At 40.1% G+C, this 13,804-nt stretch overlaps 1 protein-coding gene across 6 annotated transcripts in view; it reads left to right on the top strand.

The window, feature by feature from the left end:
* The window catches only part of LOC102838260 (dystrophin-like), a 3,237,302-nt gene that overhangs the window by 3,078,971 nt on the left and 144,527 nt on the right, over nucleotides 1-13,804 (top strand). For all 6 annotated transcript variants that reach the window (XM_006870143.1, XM_006870144.1, XM_006870145.1 and 3 more), the window contains one exon: nucleotides 2,732-2,806. In XM_006870143.1, the coding sequence (XP_006870205.1) occupies nucleotides 2,732-2,806 (75 nt within the window). The remainder of the gene's footprint in view (nucleotides 1-2,731; nucleotides 2,807-13,804) is intronic.

Genomic DNA, 13,804 nt, shown 5'->3' with positions numbered 1-13,804 from the left:
AAGACCGTAGAAGAATTGATGCTTTTGAGTTATGGTGTTGGAGGAGAATATTGAAAGTGCCATGGGCTGCCAAAAGAACCAATAGATCCATTTTGGAGGAAGTGCAGCCAGAGTGCTCTTTGCAGGCCAAGATGGCCAAACTTTGTGTCTCATACTTCGGACATATCGTCAGGAGGGAGCAGTCACCGGAGAAGGATATCATGTTTGGTAGTGTGGAGGGTCAGAGGAAAAGAGGAAGACCCCCAACAAGATGGATTGGCCAAGTTGTAGCATCTATGGACTCAAGTGTGGCAACAGTAGTGAGTAGTGGGGTTGGCCCAGGATCAGGCAGTGTTTCGTTCTGCTGTGCATAGGGTCACTATGAGTTGGTACCGACTTGATGGCACTGAACGAACGAACGAACGAAAGAAAAGAAAGACAGAAAGAAAGAAAAGAAAGAACCCTTGTGTTCCTTTGTGGCCAGTTCCTTATCCACTCTGCTCCAACCCCCACCTATTTACCTTCTGTCACTATAGACTAGTTTGTGCAGCTCTAGAGTTTTATATAAATAGAATCAAACACTATATGCTCTTTTGTGTCTGGCTTCTTTTATCCAGGATATTTTTCACATTATTGTACCTTCTTATGTTATCATTGTTATTGGCATTAAGTGTCATTGAGTTGGTTCTGATTCATAGCGACCCTGTATAGGGTTTCTGAGGAGTGCTGGTAAGCTTGAACCACCAGCCTTGCGATTCAAACCAACCTTGCAGTCCAGCGCATTAACCCACAGCACCACATCGGGACTCCTATGTTATCATCAGTTCCTATTTATTGCAAAGTAATATTTCTTAGAATTGTTGGTTCTGACTTATAGCACTCCTGTATAGGCGTACCAAAGGCTCTAAATCTTCATGGGAACAACCTCATCTTTCTCCTGCAGAGCCTTGAGTGGACTCAGATTGCGGACCAAAACTCGTGGTATTGCCACAATCTATTTAGCCATTCTACTGGTTTGTTTCCAGTTTTTAGCTAGTATGAATAAAACTGCTATGAACATTCATGTACAGTCTTTATTATTTGGGAGCATATAAGTATCCAGGAATAGACTATCTGAATCATTAAGATCGATATATGTTTAACTTCATACTTCGTAAGAAATTACCAAACTGTTTTCCAAAGGGATTGTACCATTTTGCATTCCTAACCACAATGTATGCATTCCAGTTGCTCCACAACCTAACTCGTAGTATTTTCATTCTTTTTTATTTTTATATTGACTATTTCATAGTAAATTCCAAAAATCTTAACACTATTTCTCTTGCCCTAATGTAAATTCAGCATTTTTATTTTTATATTGACTATTTCATAGTAAATTCCAAAAATCTTAACACTATTTCTCTTGCCCTAATGTAAATTCAGCATTTCTATGTTTGGTCTATGCAAGGTCATAAAGGTCATTGACCCAACTGGTTTGAATATAGAATAAATTATGTCCTTTTCAATTCCCCAGTTAGAAGTAGATTCATGGGTGCCATTTGAATTTGTTTGGCAGTATCTTGTTCTTTTGATCATGCATTCATCTAGTCTTCCAATCAGTCTCCAAGTTGTATTAGATCTGCATTTTGAAAGAACAGTTATATATTAAGTTGCTGGGAAATACGACAGAAGTAGATACTTGCCTTCAAGGAGCTCTTTGAAGCTGGAGTCCTCAAACACACAGTCACAGAAATGCTAGACAAGAAAAGTACCTCCATGTATATCAGTGCCAGCCCAGACTTAAAGAAGGGTATCATCTAATTGTAGCTTCCTCCAAAGTGAGTTTAGTCCAGGGTTCAATGAGTAGGTGATTGTGAAAACCACATGAGCATGATTGTAAAGTTGTTACTTTATGCTGAATATTAGAATGATTATACCTTATAAAGATAAATGCTTACTTTAATCACAATACAATTTTTGTAAATACACTTTACACACAGAAACACACATATATTGGGTAAGAAATATCCAAATTCTCAACAGTGCACATCTTTGGGTTATGGGACTGTCGATGATTATGTAATTTTAGAATTTTATTTAATTTAAAAATTGTCCACAGTGCTTATGTATAACTGTTCTAATCAGAAAAATCTTGTATTGCCTCTTGATTACTAACTTTGTATAGCTATTTCAGGTGTACATTCTTTATTATTTTTAATGATTTGAAACTTGTGCAGTAAAGATTCTGTTTAGAAAAATTAGGTTATAATCTAAAAATGAAAAATCCCTAACTTTTTTCCTTTGGGGAACAAGGATTACATGAATGGCCTACAGGTTAGGCCACGGTGGTGGTGGTGGTTATGTGCTGTGGAGTCAGTTCCAACCCATAGCAACCCTGTACAGGGTTTCCAAGACTGTAAATCTTTACCGGAGCAGAAAGCCTTATCTTTCTCCTGTGGAACAGCTGGTAGTTTCGAACTGCCGACCTTGAGGTTAGCAGTCCAATTCATAACTACCATGCTACCAGAGCTCCTTAAGGCCACTGTAGTCTTTCACAAAACTTAGTTTTTCCTCATTGTCAAAAAGCAGTCTCCTTCTTCTTCTTTCCTCACAGCAACAGAATTTTACTTCCCAAAGCTTGGACCTTAGACAAGATTTTTTTTTTTTTCCTAGCCTATTTTTGTTGTTGTTGGCAAATTACTGGGGTTTTTTTTATTTGTGCTGTCTGATGAAATAACAAATGATCTTTGTTTTCCCCCACTTTTTTCCTCAGCTGACCTGAATAATGTCAGGTTCTCGGCTTATAGAACTGCCATGAAACTCCGAAGACTGCAGAAGGCCCTTTGCTGTAAGTATTAACTGGTACTTGAAGATCTGGGTCATTTTTCATTTGCTCATAGAAAAACTGGATTGGATGTATTCTCACATGGAAAGGGGCAAAGGAACAGTCACGAGTTCAGTTGCAACATAAGATCCTTGTTAAAGTGTCTTTGGCCCAGTGCGTGCCTTGATTAGTTTTTCAACATTGTTAAGAATCAGTCTTGTCACCATTCTTTAGCTATTGATGTTGAATGGATAGGATATTGATCATTTCAATTTCACAACGAATAGTATTGGCCTTTGTCTTCTTGAAATTTGAATTATCACTCTCTAGTCAGCAGCTCCTGGGAAACCCTATACAGGGTGGCTATGAGTCAGAACCAACTCCATGGAACTTAACAACAACAATTGCAATCTACCCTTAAGGAGCACAGTGGGTTAAGCATTGGACTGCTAACCAAAAGGCTGGTGGTTCAAACCCACCAGCCACTCCACAGGAGAAAGATGAGACAGTTTGCTTCTGTAATGATCTCCATCCTGAGAAAGCCTAGGGAGTCGTTGTAGTCTGTCCTATAAGGTCACTATGCATCAGAATTGACTGGATGGTAGGGAGTTATTTGGGTATTCAACTTTTGTTTGTTTCTTTTTCAGTACAAAATGTATTTGATATTGGAAGACTGTGACTGCCTTATCCAAACAAAAGTTCACCCGCATGTTGGTTTATTAGCTTGAATGTTGTTGTTATTAAGTGCCATTGAGTCGATTCCGACCCTTAGTGACCCTGCATAGGGTTTCCGAGGAGCTTCTGGTGAGCTTGAACTGCTGACCTTGCAGTTCAAATGGCTTTGTAGTCTGGCTCATTAACCCACAGCGCCATGCCAGGACTCCTTGATATACTAGCGTTTAAATGATGCTGTGATAGAAATAGATGATAGTGGCTTTACAACTTTGGCTAAATCACACATCTGTATAGGAAAATCCGGTAGTGCCATTCAGCTATATCTTTTTATAAGATAGTTTATGTGTTATCTGTTTATATATTATAGTTTATCTGTTATCAACAAAGTGAATTGCCGTGAAGTGTGATTTGAGTTCCTCTGTGTATTGATGATATGAACATAAAGCTGGCAAGTACAGTCCTTATCCTAATAGAAATAATATCTAATGAGGGATCTGCAGGCTGTCCATAAAGTTTGGAAACACAGGCAAATGCACATAGTGTCATCAAGACCATCCATAATCTGTACAAACATAAAATATCTGTTTGCAGACTTTGTGGACATGCAATTCTAATGTCATATATATAGCCATGTGACATTGGAAGGATAGAGTACTATGAGAACAGAGAAAGCATGGCACATTTAGGGCCAGAAAGTACTGCCAGAGAAGGACTATGGTGAAATGCTAAGCTGGAGAGAGAAGCAGGAGGCAGACTTTTGCGAAAGGCTTTTTTGATCCATGATAAAAAATTTAGAGGTCACTGGGAAGCCACTGAAGGATTGGAACAGGTTGTTGTCATTTGGTGCTGACACAGTGATAGAGAAGAAACATTCTGGAAGTGAGATTATTTGGAAGGAAAGAGCAGACCTTTCCTCTTCATCTCGTCATCTCCAAGGTTTAGCAAAGAGCCTGGCGCAAAGTAGAGCTCAATATGTTCCTGGGAAGTGAATTAATGAACGATAGTAAATTTCAGGTCTCCATTACTTATAGCATATATTCTGAAACTATCATGTTTAGCTATATCGCAGCCAAGTTTAAGTGGTTTTAGAGACTCCCCATGCTTAGGAATTCCTTAGGGACCTTTTGATGTACCCTAACTAGAAAGAGGCAGTTAGGGGTGTGGCGGAATGGAGAAAATCTGCTTCTTGTTCTTCTCTTGGCTCTCTCCCATCTCATATATACTGCTTTCCTTTAATTAAAGGGTAATTATGAACTGACTACTCTAAAATGCTATAAAAGATTCCTTTGAGATCCAAAAATTCCAAAACAAGATAATCATGTGTTCCTAGTTATACTATGAAAAAGCTCAGAAATAGAGTCAATGGAAAACATAATTCCATAAGGTTCTTCGTGACTCTGGATTTAGACATTACTTGATTCTCCTGTTAATAAATATTGTTTATCACTTCAGCTTCTGTTAAACTTTCATATAAACATTGGTGAAATGGGGGAATCTAATGTTTTTTGTGTTTGTTTTTATTTTTAAATTAGTCATTTGAGGTTATAAGAAGCTCTGGTAGCATAGTGGTTATGAGTTGGGCTGCTAACCTGAAGGTCAGCAGTTTGAAGCTACCAGCTGTTCTGCAGGAGAAAGATGAGGCTCTCTGCTCCCATAAACATTTGCAGCCTCACTACAAGAACAAGCAAGTTGTTTGCTGGGAGCCATCCAGGCAAGCAGTCAAGTCCCTTCAGGACCAAACCCCCTCCAAGACTGACACTCAAAAGGAACACATGAGCAAGCATGTAAACTGGCTGGTGACCACGTTGGTCTATAGGTGAATGGAAGTGAGGGAAGGGCAGCAATGAAGATATGGGCTGAGTTTGACCACCTTCCATAGACTCCTGTTGACCTGAAGATGAGAGAGAAGAGGAAGGACTGGTTGGTCCAAAGCAAGGACATAGCCACAGACGGCTAGAGCTGAGAGTGAAGCATCCAGCTGATATGAAGCAATGGGAGACGCACAAGAATGACCAAACTTGCAGATAGTACCCATTTGACCTAGCTTCGATCGCTTGATGATAAGAACTTGACTAGAGGAAGATAAAAAATATTTTGATAAAGGAAACAATTGTAAATTGCTACAATTTGATGAACTTGACCTATACTTCTGGATGTAGTAGCTCAATAACCAGCTGAGAGCGAAGGAATCTTCACATCAAGGATCAATCCTATCCCCTCTGTACACAGGGTTGATAGGGACAGGCAATTTTTACACATTGACTACCTAAAATGGGGGAGCAATAAAGGCACAAAGTGACTGACCTACAAGTTTTCAAGAGAGAGTTTAGTTTCAGAGTTGTGGGGGAAGGTAGAACCCCCCTGAGTAGTTTTCATCTTGTCTAGATGGGTCTGGTGAAACAAGATGGAAATAAGACTCTTATGATTCAATAGTGAGTAATTGTTATCAAGACTAATTGAGACTGTCACTACTGTAAAGGTAGAAGTTTTATAACCAAAAAGGGGAGGGGGGAGTAGTTAATCTTACAGTACAGGAACAGAGGACCCTAGGACCATCAAGGGAGAAGAGCATGAGTGGATTGTGGGACCCTATTCAGAGAAGCAGCAACGCCATAGATGGAGGCAGAGATGAGGAAATGGAGAGCTAGAGCAGCTGAGAACTCTAGACTCATGGAAAGAGAAAGGCTGTGTGCTGGCAGTCAGGAGACAGGCTTGCAGAATGTACCCTTTGGTGGTTTTATATATTCCTGAGTGTTTGTGTACATTAAAAAAACAAAAAAACACAGAGGGAATAGAAGCAAATACTATTGAATGGTGATGCATGGAGGGGATTATAATCATCGCAGTGAAACAAAATATGACTACATAACCAACCAAGTCCATGGCACATAACCAACCAATCAACTAATTTGAGATTATGACCTTGGAACAAAGTTGAGCTCTGGATATAGAATGATTTCTTAAATTTTTCAGTTTTAAACAGATTTTAAATTCTCACCATTTAATTTCTGAATATGTGTTTTCTCGTATTTAAAAAAATATTCAGTTTTTAGGGTGTGTTCATCTACATTAAGTACTGGATTCTCAAGAATTCTAGGAGGGTCCATGCCTAGTGTGCACATAGAATAAATACTTCAGCTATCCTGATATTATTAAAGACATTACTTACTCACTGCTTAATAGATGATTCAAGAATTTCCTCTTGAATTTATCGTTACTTATTTAATTTAATGACCTTTCATCATTTCCATGCTTGCAAAGCTATGATAAAAAGCAATTGTCTGTGGTACAGGCAAATAAAACTTGCCCTGGCTAGCTTTTAAGGCCACTTGTACTAACTCTTACTTTAATGAAAATTACCGATGCTATCTCAACCGTTTCCTGATACCAGTGAAGAGCTTGAATTACATATGCCTTAGAAAATATGCAATGCCACATCTGTTAAGCACTTGATCTTATTTTCATTTCACTTTCAAAGCTTCAATATTGCAGAAAATGGAAGGACACAATTTTATACACTATAGAGAATTTGCTATTTAAGTCAACAGCATCACCATTGGCCTATAATGCCCCAGTTTTTAATTGGTTCAATGTGGCATGATTCCATACTGCCTTTCAATTCACTGTGAATGAAAATGAAACTCTATAGAAAAGCAGAGAGAGAATTTTGATAAGAAGGAGTTATAAGCTGGTTATATGACTGATATTCCATTTACAGATATGAAGAAGATAATCTAAGCTCTTTCTTCCCCTTCTATAATTTTTATGACATTCCATAGGTGTCTGGCTTCAAAAATTAAAAATGTAAACAATTTCTAAGAGCAAAAATAAAAATACACTTAGCAAAACAAGTGTATTTAGTTGTTTAAAGTGTGTAGTGGGTTAGAGAAAGCCCAAACAAGAGGGCTAAATATACTGCAGTTGATAAATGTGACAAATACTCTGCAAACAACAAGAAGTAGAGAACAATTTGCCTCTGTGCAGCAACTAAATCACACATTATAGAGATTTTGAACTGCCTGGAGTCATCCGAATAAAGTCACAGCTGCCAGACTCACCCTTCCCACAACAAACCAGGTGAAAAATGTGCTCTCTTCTCTGTGAATGCATCTCACCTTTTGATAGTGCACTAAGGGTGTCATGAGACAGAGTTTAGTAGCTTAAGAAGACTGACAGGACCCACAATAACAAGGCTTACAAATCTACAGCTCATTGCAGGAAAAGGCTACAATAAGGCAACAGTGTTAAAGTCAGATCATAGCCACAGCAAGGGGTCAGGAGAGGCCAGTATAACTATTGCCTCCTTCTACACATCCAAAATCTATTTTTCCCATATGCCATATATTATAGGTTAGAGGCCATGCTTCTGTCATTTCAGAATTCAAAATGTCTTGAGGACATAGACAAGCTCATTTTTTCTGCATACATGGTTTGACAGCTATTGGTTTCCAAAGAGAGGGGTCCTGCACAAGGCCCACTTACTCCCCAAGGAAAAGTGCTGTACTACTATCTAGAATTTGTTCAATACATACATACAAGGTACACACTAGGAAAAGAATAAATGACCTTCAGTCAAGATGCTGATGCTGCCAAAGAGCTTCTTAAAAGTTCCGTTTTCCAACTGTCATTCTCAGAAGCTTGCCATCCTCATCCTTCCTCCTGAAACTGGATGCCTTTGAAGTGCTCTGTTTGTGCTAGAAGGTCTTTTTCATCAATCCGTTTTTTCCCATTAAAAGCAAATTTTAGATCTGATAAAGACTAGTGGGTCTCCCGAGACTATTGCCCTTAGACACTCTCCAAGCGTGGAACTGAACTCACCCTCTTGGCTCAACATTCAGCCAAACAGGTGAACAAAAAAATAACACCAGGGAGGTACACACACCTTAGAACAATCAACCACATGAGATCTACAGGGCAACATTTACCCAGGGTTTATAGTAAACACAGAAAGGCAATGGAAAGAGCACTGTTATATTGTGGGGATTCCAATCAATGTCACAAATCAAAATGTTTATGAATTGTTGAATGGAAAACCAATTTGTAATGTAAACTTTCACAGAAATCACAATAAAAGTTGTTGTTTGAAAAATAAAGTAAAGGAAAAAGAAAATTCTACTAGAGTATTCCTAGCACTGCTCCTAATTTTTCTGCTGTTGTGAGGTGTTGTTGAGTCGATTCTGACTCATAGAGATCTTACGTACAACCGAAGGAAACACTGCCTGGTTTTTTGCCATCCTCACTGCTAGGTTTGAACCCGTTGTTGCAGCCACTGTGTCAGTCCATCTGTGATAGTTAAGGTTTTATGTCAATTTGTCTGGGCCTGGATTCTCAGTGGTTTAGCAGTTAAGACATAGTAACCCCCAATGATAAGATCTAATATAATGTAATCCCCTCCCATGATGTGATCTGATGTGATCAGCCCTAATCTGGTGCAATTATCCTATGTGTAGTAAATCCTCACTTCTTTGATGTTAATGAGGCTGGGTGAAATCTACAAGATTAGGTTGTATCTTCAGTCAGTCTCTTTTGGAAATATAAAAGGAGAGAGAAGTGAGCAGAGAGGGAGGGGCCTACTACCATCCAGACAGAAGAGCCAGGAGTAGAGTACATCCTCTGGACCTGGGTCCCTGCACTGTGAAGCTCCTAGATTCAGGGAAAGATTGATGTCAAGACACATGGAGATCTCCAAGGAATGCTGGACCTACAGATGCTGAAAGGAGACAAGGATCTTTCTCCAGGGTCAGTGCTCTGAATTTGGACTTCTAGCCTCCCAAATTCTGAAAGAAGACATTTCTGTTAAAGCCATCCTCTCATGGTATTACTGCTATAACAGAAATTGTTCTTTTTGTTGTTGTTAAGTACTGTGGAGTTGGTTCTGATAGGGTTTCTGAGGCTTTTTAAATCTTCACAGAAGCAGAAAACCTCATCTTTTTCCCTCGGAGTGGCTAGCCAATTTGAACCTCGGACCTTGTGGTTCGTAGTCCAGTATTTATCATATGGCAAATAGAATCTTTTGTCTTACAAGGCATCTTGAATCAGAGAAGGGAGCATATTGTCGTATTTAAAGGTTGTCGCCTGTTGTTAAGTGCTATCAAGTAGGTTCCAACTCATAGCAACCCTGTGTAGGGTTTCTGAGGAGTGGTTAGTGATTTTGGACTACTGACCTTGCTGTTCAAATAGACTTTGCTGTCCATTGCATTATCCTGCAACACCACACCAGGTACCAACATTATGTTAGACCTTCCTCTTTGTAACACCTTTGTGGTTACACCTTTCTTCCTTTATCATTCATTTTAATCAACCCCTACATCTCCCCAGAGTCCAGGTTTAGCACTGTGGGCTAATGCACTGGACTTCACGGTCAATTTGAACAGCAAGGTCAGCAGTTCAAACTCTCCAGCCGCTCCTCAGAAACCCTATACAGGGTTGCTATGAGTCAGAATTGACTCAATGGCACTTATTCAACAACATCCCTCCCCAGGAGGGAACCCTGGTAGCTTAGTGGATTATGAGCTCAGCTACTAACTGCAAGGTCAACAGTTTGAATGCATCAGTCACTCTGGGGGAGAAAGATGAGATTTTCTGCTCCCATAAAGATTTACAGATTCAGAAACCCTATACACAGTCTTTATGAGTTGGAACTGACTTGGTGACACACAACCACCACCATGCCTTTCCAGGAGTCCTGTTGTGGTGCAGTCGAATAAGGACTGGACTGCTAACCAAAAGGTCAGTGGCTCAAACCCACCAGCCACTCCTCAGAAATCCCCTATAGATCACTATGAGTTGGAACTAACTCCACGACACGTAAGAACAACAACCCCTCCCCAAAGTAACTTCCTTGGGTTCAACCCTTGGGTACTCCACATTCAGCTGATAATAAGATGAATGTACCAGGCCTTTTCCTTCAGTTTATTGCCAATGGTAAGAAGTCAGATAGAATCAGTACAGAGAAATGGGACTATCCTGTCCAGTAGGCAACAAAACATTAGTCACAATCAACCCCAGTTAGACAAGGCAAGACATTGTGTTTGTCGAAAAAGAAGATGGCCCTCAACAAGATGGATTGGTACAGTGGGTTCAACAATGGGCTCAAACATAGCAGGATGGCACAGGACTGGGCAGTGTTTCATTCTATTGGATATGGCATTGTTTTGAGTCTGCTACAAACTAAGAGGCAGTTCGAACAGAACATGGGAACACTGAATGTTTTAAAATTAAGAAAGGTGTGTGACAAGGCTGTATTCTTTCACCATATTTATTCAACCTGTATGCTGAGCAAATCATCTTAGAAGCTGGGTTCTATGAAGAAAAGCGTGGTATCAGGATTGGAGGAAGACTGACTCATTAACAACCCGCGATATGCAGATGATACAACCTTGCTTGCTGAAAGTGAAGAAGACTTAAAATATTTACTTATGAAGATCAAACAGGAAAGCCTTCAGTATGGGTTGCATCTCAACGTAAAGAAACAAAAATTCTCACCACTGGACCAATAAACAACATGCTTATCAACGGAGGAAAGATTGAAGTTGTCAAGGACTTCGTTCTTCTTGGATCAACTATCAACACTCACAGAAGCAGCAGTCAAGAAATTGACAAAAATTGACGTATCGCATTAGGCAAATCTGCTGCACAAGACCTTTTTAAAGCGTTGAAGAGCAAAGATGTCAGCTTGAGGACTAAGGTGCGCCTGACCCAAGCCATGGTGTTTTCAGTAACCTCATATGCATGAGAAAGCTTGACAGTGAATAAGGAAGATTGTAAAAGAATTGATGCCTTTGAGTTATGGAGAATATTGAAAATGCCATGTGCTGCCAAAAGAACCATTTTGGAAGAAGTGCAGCCAGAGTGCTCCTTAGAGGCCAAGATGGCCAAACTTCGTCTCTCATACTTTGGGCATATTGTCAGGAGGGAGCAATTGCTGGAGAAGGATATCATGTCTGGTAAGGTGGAGTGTCAGAGAAAAAAAGGAAGACCCCCCCAACGAGATGGATTGGCCAAGTGGCAGCATCGATGGACTCAAGCATGGCAATAATAGTGAGGTTGGCCCGGGATCGGGCAGTGTTTCGTTCTGCTTTGTGTAAGGTTGCTATGGGTTGGTACTGACTCGATGGCACCTAACAACAACAACAACAAACTAACTTGACACTATCTAACAGCAACAACAACATGGGCCAAAAGTTTTCCATTTCATCATTCCCTTCGGAATTCTTGAAGTTAAATTCAAACTAAAAGACCTTTTGGAATATTGTCAACCTTTGAGACTTTTGATCCATAGCCCATTCCAAGGACTACCTTGCCCTATTTGATAAAGAAAATGGTGGTGAAGTCGGGAATACCTGTATGTAATTTCCTAACTCAATTATTCATTTTCATTACAAAATATTATCAAAAGTGATAGTTGCCTAGGTTCCTTTGGTTAGAACTTAACCTGCAGACCAAGAGAGTGAAGTTCACTGAAGGAGATTCTGAGCTTCCTTTAGCTTTTGCAAACACTGAAAGCGTCAACCAAGGAGTTGAAATTTTAGCTGACTAACCATCAGTTTGCAATTTCCTTCTAATCCATTTTATTAGCTCCTGAGGTTTAGGTTCTATCATTTCTAGTTTCCACTGGAATGGTGTATTTTCAGTAACCAGTTTCAAAGCCTCTGCTACTTCAAACCAAGAGTGGCTTGACAACCAGTATCAATGAATTGTTCTCATCCCTTTTATCAGAATCATCTTCTTTCTAAATAATGCCTTAGCAATGTATTTAGCTAAGAATGATTTGGGAGTCTTCTAAACAATCTCACTTCTGACATTAACTTCACTAAGGGTATCACTTAGAGTTCAATTGCTAATAACTCACCGGATCCAAATGACAGTGTCTACAAATCTATAAACCATTGCAGGAAAAGGATAACTATACAAATAGAATAAAAGCTAGGATCTGCACTAGACCACAGACTGCCTCACAACATAAGGTCCAGAGAGGTCAGGTACAAAGCTTCGATTGCCCTCCCTTTGTAAGGCAAAGATGGTCTTTCCTTTTTGGATCAACCACCCATGAGAGCACAAAACACCTTAGGCCCAGGGAGCACAAATTGGAGTCTTGGCCAAGGATCATCCTGCTGGTTACCTAGGCATATTCTTCCTACATAGACAGCCCCGAACCTAGTCCCCTTCATAAGTCTTACCCAGAGCAGGTAAAAATCATCAATACCACTGTTATCAATTAACAATGCTGATAATCCATAACTTATAACTGCACATAAGCATAATAACTCACTTCCTTTCGGAGCTCTATCTGATGTGTAAATGTTTTAGCAAAACATTCCATGCCAACTCCAGGCACTCTGGAATTAGCCCTCACAGTACATCACAACAAGATTTTGATGTAGATGACTTTCGTGCTGTGTCCTTCAGCCTTAAGTGCAAGCTGCCTGTAAAATGGTGTGTGATATCAACAGAAGTCTCATACTTGGACCGATGAGTGCCTTCCACTGCCTAGACAAGAGAAGTCAGCAAGCACACAGCAAGCATCCCCCTCCACCATCACCCCTTTTCTTTGTGGGGGCTAATTAAATTGCAGGGTTATTTATTCATCAAAACAGAGTGTTTGGGTTGATACACGGGATAAGCTTGTGGTTGTGTGAGTAGCATGGGACCCGTTTTCACCGCTAATCAACTATTCAGTGTTTTTCTTTTCTCCTTTTACTATCATTAAGTAGGGAATTCAGGGTGCTTTTCCCTTCTGTACTAAGTACACCATCTCCCCTCCACCTTACGATATGCACCTTCATGAAAAATGAGAAGACCTGAGTGCCCTGCCACGAAACCCAGAGCAAGACTCACTATTTCTGGCCTAACTGTTCTTGGCTGCAAAATCACTCTATAGATCCTTTCTAGCTCTAAAAGTCCATGAGTCTATAAAAGACACACACACACACACACACACATCTAGCTCAGCTCCTCACTTGTGGCATATGAAAGAAGTAACAGCATTTGAGCCCTAGACAGTAGAGAGAATTTTTAGACTCAGTCAGAGCCCCAGGAATCATTAGTAGAATCCTTGTACTTAAGCCCTAACCCCCTCAGTTTTAGGTTTTCCTACACAGCAAAAACAAGCCTGGAGAGCCTCTTCCCACCCTTTCTCCCCCCCCCCCCCACAGCCTTCATGCATGAGGGGGTCTCATTCAAATGATCCCTTTTTTAAAGTGGCTTCAGAGCCTATAGAATCCTCTACTGTGAAAATGGAGTCGTGGTGTGGCGCTGTAGGTTAATGCGCTGGACTGCCAAGTCGGTTGGATCTACAAGGTTGGTGGTTCAAACTCGCCAGTCACTCCTCAAAAACCCTGTATGAGT

Source organism: Chrysochloris asiatica, unplaced genomic scaffold (assembly GCF_000296735.1).
Source record: "Chrysochloris asiatica unplaced genomic scaffold, ChrAsi1.0 scaffold00139, whole genome shotgun sequence".
Taxonomy (NCBI): Eukaryota; Metazoa; Chordata; class Mammalia; order Afrosoricida; family Chrysochloridae; genus Chrysochloris; species Chrysochloris asiatica.
The sequence above is the reverse complement of the archived record's forward strand: the minus strand, read 5'-3'. Positions and strand labels throughout refer to the sequence as shown.